The sequence below is a fragment of the Xenopus laevis genome, chromosome 5L (assembly GCF_017654675.1).
Source record: "Xenopus laevis strain J_2021 chromosome 5L, Xenopus_laevis_v10.1, whole genome shotgun sequence".
Lineage (NCBI taxonomy): Eukaryota > Metazoa > Chordata > Amphibia > Anura > Pipidae > Xenopus > Xenopus laevis.
This window is the reverse complement of record NC_054379.1, coordinates 69,198,979-69,207,495: the sequence shown is the minus strand read 5'-3', so window position 1 is coordinate 69,207,495 and position 8,517 is coordinate 69,198,979. Positions and strand designations below refer to the sequence as shown.

The window sequence follows — 8,517 nt, the reverse complement described above, 5'->3', positions numbered from 1 at the left end:
ATCAGTTTGTTTATGTAAATGACAAGAACAAAAATCACTGAAGGACTTTTGGTTTCAGATAATGAGCCTTACCTAATTTTGACAATTAATTTATACTGGGCATTTGTAATCTGTTATTTGTAAAATGTCTAGAATTTGCTTTATGGCTTTTTATTCGGTAAAGTGAAATTAGGAAATATCTACAATTTGCCAATTCTGCTAACGGGGTAGACTTAAAGATAAAATATATCCCCATAGTCAATTAATAGAACTTGTGCCAAACATACATACTGCCTATTGCTTTAATTATTAAAACTCTACAATTTTTAACTACTCTCTTTGCAAAATGTGAATGTTCTTATAAAAACAGTTGCAAAAAATGGTGAAGGGTGGGGTTGTGTACTTGCAATGTACCTGGCAAGGACCAATAATGAGGAATCAAAGTCATAGCAAAGAGAGATGTTAATGTGAACAATATATTGAGAAAGGGCCCTTGTTGCCCGAAACATATCGTGTGGATACACAATGAACATCTAAACAATAGTTATTCTGCTTGCAGCCTGTGATTGTCATGCTCAAAAGTCTATATGAATATACCTTAGTAGTTGAAAGGACGGAGCACCAATGGGAATTACAACAGTCTAAAAGCGCTTTGCTATTGTGTGTTACCCTAAGTTTGATGAGCAATATATCGGCCAGAAGTAAATATGTGTTAAATAATATAACAGTAAATATAGGTCCTTATTGTGTATATATATATATATATATATATATATATATATATATATATATATATATATATATATATATATATATATATATATATATATATATGGTTGTGGGATTAGCGGAGAGCAGTGTTTGATTGGCTTATAGCAACATATGCCCTAGCTTGAAAACACCAGTAAGAGACAGTAAGTCCAATAGCAGTTTGAGTAACAGGCTTAATGGGGTTCCGCTACGACTTTTCTTCTGATTCTTTCCAGCTTCCAAATGGAAGTTACTGACTCCATCTAACAAATGCTCTGTAAACAAATTTATTGTTAATGCTACTTGTTATTACTTATCTTTCTATTTAGATCCTCTCCTATTCATATTTTAGTCTCTTATTAAAATCAATGCGTGGTTGATAAGGTCATTTAGACCCTAGCAATTAAACAGCTGAAATTGCAAACTGGAGAATGCTGAATAAAAGGGAAATAACTAAAAAAAAACACAAAAAAAAAAAATTTAAACCGATTGCAAATTGTCTCCGAATATCACTCTCTACATCATAATAAACATTAACTCAAAGGTGAACGACCCCTTCAATACCTATCTAATATTGGGAAAAACTTTGATTGCCTTCATATCCTCCTTTGCTTGTATTTTCTTATTTCATTTTGCAGTATCTATGTAGTTTATATAGTTTTGTAGTTAATTGTGAAATAAATTTTAAGGTGTTATTACTTGTGTGACAAAATGGAAAGATTTTATTTTTGTCAGACACTATAACATCAACTACAATTAGCCTTTTTAAGTAAGGACAACAGTACACAAGAAAAACAAAAGCTGCTGGCAAACTGCTGTGTCATGCCTTAGCACAAAGCAATGCAAGCAGCTAAAGCAACCAGGAAAATATTACACAAAACATTGTCTGTTGTAGTGAGAACAGGGGACACCAAACCCATATTCTATTCAACCTTAGTTTGTAAGCCTCTTAAAATGTGAATTTCAAATAAACATACATTTAATTGATTTTCACCTGTACATATAGGCTGAAGGTAATATCTATAAAAGGTTATATAAGAGTGTACTAAATAGCAGTCTATTCCCATTTAATGTCCATGAGACAGAAAGGAAGAGCTACAACTGACAATTATGTAGTTATTTTTAAAACAGTTTCTGTTAATTGTGCTTGAGTAAACACTGAAGATTCTAAAAATATGTGTGACAAATTTTTCCATGTAAGTACGTAGAATTCATATTCATAACAAGTAGAAAAAGCGGCATTCAATCTTACAGTGTCTACAGTAAGAAGTCCATCTAGCAAATTTCCTGAAGGCAACAAAAAATCATTGTGTGCAGTGGAGTTAAATAGAGTTCTATTTCAGGTAAATGGTGAAAAGGAATTTCTGATAGGAGAAATCCATAACTGGCTTGAAACTTTATAACAAAATAAAATTAACAGGGACATATGCATTTTTAATCATGTAATAAATAGTATAGGACTCCTCACTTAAATTTCAGCTAAAAAACTATTTTTACTTTAGTCATGGGGGGGTCACATTTTGTTCACTAATCACTTATCTCGTGTCCTGGGCTGGTAATCCTATTCTTCAAAAAGCCCACCCACCCTGGCAGTATTATCCAGGGCAGCCATTGCCATCTTCCCAGGCATGTCCCAAGTCTTACTTTGACTTTCAGATTTGACGCATGCAGAGGTAGGGCACATGAGCCAAGTCTGAAGAAGTTATTGATAAAAATAGATGAGAGATGCTCCACCTGTGCATATGATCTGATCTCAGACTTGCATGTCAGCATGTGTGGACTCCTTGACCAACCAGGCAGTCATATTTGGTCATATACGGTTGACTGATCTAAGGAATGATTTCAAGCAGGTCCCATTACGTTTGGAGAAAAACACATGGGCAAATGACAGATCCAGATTGGCTGCCTTTGTGTTCTCAACTTTAGCAAAAGTGTTTACAAACACAATGCACAGTTTTAGTGACTTTCTATTTTGTAAGAAAATATAAAGTGACACGCAGTACACTGTAATATTGCAAGTTTGAGATTTACGGTTTGACATCAATCTGCAGAGCTTGCAGCATTTCATAGCTGTGCCTTCTGGTAAAAAAATTGTGTAGAAATAGGCCAGTCTCTCTCTTAAACAAACATTTTGCCCTATCAGCTTGCATGATTCAAAAAAGTGCCATGCTGGATATCCACAGCCTAACCCTGTTCTAAACATATAGCAATCCATGAGCTTATAGCTTGATGCATAAACTACATCTCATACAGAAAAGCAGGTCTTAAAATAACACTAACTGAACACCTGTATTACACGTTTATATCCTCCTCCCAAGGGAGTAGACAGAACAGCTAAGATTAGATTATTGCTTTTTGTCATAGGTCAGAAATTATTTTATACAAATAACTATAAGCTCACCTAAATGGCCACTACATGGCTACTTTCTGCAATTTTGATACCTACATTTGTAGGTGCCTGCAAAATATTTGGGACCCTTTTATGCATGCATCCACATTTTGTAACAAAGAGGAGATATACTTAGGTCCTCAAATGGAGAAAGCATTTCAGTCATGCCATATTGGAGGAGTACTACAAAAAATAAAACAAATAGGGATATAGTTAAAGATGCAAATTATAAAAAAACAAAAGTATTTAGATAATAATACTAATGTGAACCCTCTCATCTCTGGTTGGTCTATGCAATAAAGCCCCATGGTGTACCCCATGGTGTACAGACTGGCATTGCTCACTTTGTGCCTCCCTTCATTCAATGAATAACACATGAGCCCTGATTTGATACATGGAGAAAATGTGTATGCCTGCAATCAGTATGGCTGGTTGAGTTGACAACAACTCTTCATTTCCTTGTACAGATTTCTTATACTGACCCATTACTAACTTGCTTTATATTAGGTCTGAAGGACCTACAGTATCAAGTTTGCAAATGTATTGGACAAGATGTGGTCCATGGCCAACAGGTCTGCACAGGCCCCCATGTGATATGAACATTAGCTGAAGTAATTATAAATATATATATATACACACACACATATACAGTATATACACACACACCTACATATATAGATGTAAATATTTTCCATAAATCAGGTTTCAGTCCAATTACTTGGCCTTCCTAAGGAACCAAGGATAGATCTGTTTTATACGCTTTCTTTACTTGCATCCCTGCAATGGTGGCAACACCACTGTTAGAGATATATAACCTTAGTTCCTCACTCTGTATATATGGCTTTCCAAGAGCTAGTATTAGAAATTAAAAAAGAAATAAATAAATCACAAATTCATGAATAGCTAATCAGCATTTATAAATTCGTCAACTAGATGTAAAATATTTGTACAGCTTGATACATATGGCCCTAGAGAACAGTCTTGAAGATATTTTTTCCCATTTGCTTTAACATGTTGTCTCTGTGATTCCAGCTGATCTACTGTTTAAATATTATGAAGTCATGAGTTATTTTCCTAGTAAAACAGTGGTCAGCTAAAAAAAAAAACAAAGTAAAATTTAAAAAAAAATGACAACTATTAATGCAATGTGCAAAGACAATTTTCGGTTACATCACAGAGCTCTTATTTAGTCACTCTAGGCCTTACAGGCTCTATAATACCTGAATAATAAGACAACTGGTATTTTTCTCTGTTCACATTGACTATACAAATTGGTTATAGGGACAGTATACTCAGTATGCCTGGCATAACATTGTTATTTCTTAAGCTAAATATGGCATACAGGGACATTGAAGCAACTCCATATTTAGTCCTTGTGAGGCAGATAATTAGATTGCCAGTGCACAGATAATCCCCCTTCAATGGACTTCTGCTTATCTGTAACCTAAGGGAGGGTGAAGGTGGTTGTGTACAATTTTCTACTTCAAGATGCCAAACATGGAGCAGCCTATGAGTAAGTGTCCTTGGTGGACACGAAACGCGTCAGGCCTAGTTCTTAATTATGGAAAATAAAATATAAACTTTTTTAACCCTTTTACAATCTGACTCCGGCTTTACTACTTCGTGGGTCCCGGCTTGTGCCTGCCTCTGTTGAAGTTTTGTGGAGTAGCTTCATTCTAACTGCTTAGCTCAAGAAATAACACAACCCATATATTTTTTCTGATGTCAAAAATAGCCAAAAGTAATCGAAAAAGTAAATTTAGAACAAGGTGTAAAACTGCTGTATGAATAGTTACATTGTGGTTTCTTATATCACATATCCATTTGAAGATTAATATGTTGCAATTATTTGCAAGATTTAAACCATTCTGAGAAGCAGCTGTTTCGTGTTTGTGTGTGTATATATAGCCTAACAAATTCTACACATGGACACCTCTTGCTGGTTTAATACTCAATTTCTCAATGAAGTATTCTAGGCAGACATTGTTATGATGATCAGCTACATTCACTAAAGCTTTCTTGCAATAACTACCTTTAGAAAAAGTAATGTGTGCATGTACACAGACACACCAATGGAAAGAAAAACAAATGCCCACATCCTCTGCATTTATCACACAGCATACACTGTACTTGGAAAAGGTTGTTTTCTCAGCAGAAGGAAGATAACACACGCAGGCAGCCATGCAGGAAGTGACCCTGTCACACACAGGAGAGGGGCATGGGTGTGAGAAGTGATTCTAAATCCAAAACATGCTAATAAATGTCGATTTTTTAAAAAAGGAAGAAAAATCAAACCTATCAGCATGCTATTTGATAGACTTGTGCTATTTAAATAGTCCTCTAAAGAACAAAATCAAGCCTTTCTTATGCTTAATACAAAATAAAAACTTGCATTTGGGACCTTTGTGAAATTACAAAACATGAAGTAAATGCATCATAGCTTTCACCTTATTATAAGAGCAATTAGCAAAAAGAAGTGCATCACTAGAAAGTAGTTGCAGTTCAGTATATAGAAAAACAAACATCAAGCACAACAGGAAGCAAAGAGAGGGTGAATGACCCTAAGAATTCAAGTGACACGTTTAATAACAACAAACTTCCCTATTACTTCAGATAAAAATGTATGTCATTCTCCCTGAGGCAGATAATGATTTATATGATTCTGGGGCTGTTCTTGCATCATTATTGACATACATGCAATTTCAAATGCGTCACTCATACAATATGTCCTCCATCCTCCCTGTCCAACTATGAGATTTCTTTTTTATCTTAGTCCAAAACAATACTTTTTAAATAAGAAGCCATAATAGATGAAACGTCTAATGACTACTGCAATAGGTAACAATCTGTAACAGTTTAGCTGTGTAAAGTTTGCAGGCCCTTCATTCACACAGCTCCATGACGTTAAACGTAAAACCCAGTGGGGGCAAATGTAGTGCCTCAGTAAGCTCTTCTGTAAAACAATTTTAACATGTTAATACCATAAGGTTCCCAGAGTTTTATTACAAAAATTATATATATAAAAAATATATATTCTGCAACTTGTATTGGTCAGTGATTGTCTGTATAATAATGTACTGTGTGAATACTGGTTTTATAAATACATGGCAATAAAAACATTAAAATCACAGCTAGCTAGGATGAGTAATCGCATCTCCAACTTCAGCTACTGCAGTTAAGCAGCAAGTAGCAGCACTTTTACTCACATGCGATTGTAGAAAACAGGCCTACCACCACCATTGCAGTTGCGTTACCTGGGAGCTCAGGTATCTCTTGAGGCATTCATCACAGACGGGCTTTTTACAGCAGGGCAGGGGTTTGATAGATCTGTCCTCCAAGCACACCCGACAGCTCATCATCACTTTGAGCGCTGAGTCCCCCACGTTGCTGATGAGGATGGGAGACAGTTCCAGCTCCAGGCTGGTGGGGCTAAGAGCCAGCTCGCCAGTATTACTGATTTGGGGAGCCCGAGTGGGTAGCTCAAGCAAGCTGCCTTCATCAACATGATACAAAGGGGGAAGGTCGCTTGACAAGTCGCTCTCCACGCAATACACAGTGCAAAGAACGCTGCACCTCTTCCTAGTCTTAACTGCTACAGAGCCACCCCCCTGTGCCCGTGACATAGTCCCAGCTCCAGGCTGGCACCCCACGGCCTCGATGCCTCTAACAGATGGGGAAGTGTCTAGATAACAGGAGGCGAGTGGCCCTTCATAGTGCACTGCACTAATTATACTATCTACTCGGTGCTCCTCACAGTCCGCAAAAGTGCCCAGTTTATGTTCGTCCAACGTTATCACCGAAACTCTATCACTGTCAGGTGGTATCTGTTCTTTCTCACGCCCTCCATCCTCTTCTTCCTCCTCGTCCGCCTCTTCTTTTTCGCTGCTGCCAGTGTTGCCCGTGTTGTGTGGCTCTTCATGCTGATCCCCCATTCCCATACAGCGGGGCCAGCTGAGTACAGACGCTAAGCGCAGGTTACTTTTGCTTCCGGGTCCCTCCAGGGGCCTCTCTCTGCCTCCGTGATTTGTAAGTGGCAAGGACTCTAATGGCTCCCTCAGTAGAGACTTATACACGTTCAGACGCCAGCCCCATGCAGTGCCTGAGCCTCTTTGCCCCGCAGTTGCCGCTTTCTACTTCCCCGTGAAACACTCAGTTACCCCAGATTGCGCGGCTGTCTGCCTCACACACCCTGCAGCCAAGGGGAGGAGCTTGCCTGCATCTTTCCTGCCTCACTTACCGTATTCACTCCACTAAACCTGAAACAGGTTAGACAATATGCTTTCTTATCGTATTTAGTCTAATAAATGTTACCTTTGTGACCAAATGCTTCCATAACTACTCAGTCTTTCTGTCAGAAATGGTGTTAGCATAGATTACTAAAGTTTTAGCTTTGGTAGTCTGCTACTCCATATCAGCAGAATACTGTTTTTTATTTTTGGTGTTTTTTTAGTGTTGACCTAGTTGGGTCCAGTCAAATCAATGAGTGGCTTACCCAGATGTTATTGGCAGGCCCGGATTTGTGGAGAGGCCACCAAGGCCAGGGCTTAGAGTGGCAGGATTTTAGGGTGCAGCATGCTGCCCAACCACACCCACATTGGTTCAGAAACACTGACGATGTGCAAGAAATAAAATAGTGTTTTAAATTTCCCATGCACCATTCCCCATTTCTCCAGTCCCAAGATGAAAACTTGTGCAAATAAAAGGGAGGGGACGGGGGTGACGAACATCAGCGACCATAGGGGTGCCCACTATGTAAATCCGGCCCTGGTTATTTGGCTATACACAAAACCATGTCTAGGCTCTGTAATGTTTGGGAATACTGCATTTTTCATAAACCGATGTTGAAACTGTTTATCTGTCAGTGCCCCTCATGCCTCCTGCCCCGCACGTCCCCTCAGCAGTCTCAGGTTCTGCTTCCTCTATAGTTACGCCCCTGTAAAAAATAATATTTCCTGGTCTGTATTAAGTGACTGTATCATTTTGAATATGTTTTATGTTAATGGACAAACGCCAACTCATAACTTAAAGGGGTGTTTCACCTTTCAGTTATATGGAACTAAACGAAAGGAGGAATCGGCACACAGGAACATCATGATCATGATGTTCCTGTGTGCCGATTCCTCCTTTTGTTTAGTTCCATTGGATTTTGGGGAGTGCCGTCTCCCTAGAGGACAGTGCACCAGGCTATCAAATAAAGGAAGGCTAGTGTGTGTGTGCTCACACTGTTTCTATGAACCTTTCAGTTATAGACAGTGCCGATCCTGGGGCTGCTGCCGCCTGAGGCTTTTTGCCGCCTCTTGTAACCAGCCGTTTGCTGCCGCCTGAGGTAAGGATCTCACCTTGCCTCATGGCAAAAGCGGACCTGGTTAAAGGTGTGGTTCACCTTTAAGTAAACTTTC

The 8,517-nt window shown here is 38.5% G+C and overlaps 1 protein-coding gene across 1 annotated transcript in view; it reads right to left on the bottom strand.

The window, feature by feature from the left end:
* Positions 1 to 6,921, bottom strand: part of rnf217.L (ring finger protein 217 L homeolog) — a 42,352-nt gene extending 35,431 nt beyond the window's left edge. Inside the window, exon 1 of the mRNA NM_001096117.1 lies at positions 6,373 to 6,921. Within this exon, the coding sequence (NP_001089586.1) occupies positions 6,373 to 6,474 (102 nt within the window). The 5' untranslated portion in view covers positions 6,475 to 6,921. The remainder of the gene's footprint in view (positions 1 to 6,372) is intronic.
* Between the last annotated feature and the right edge of the window lie 1,596 nt (positions 6,922 to 8,517).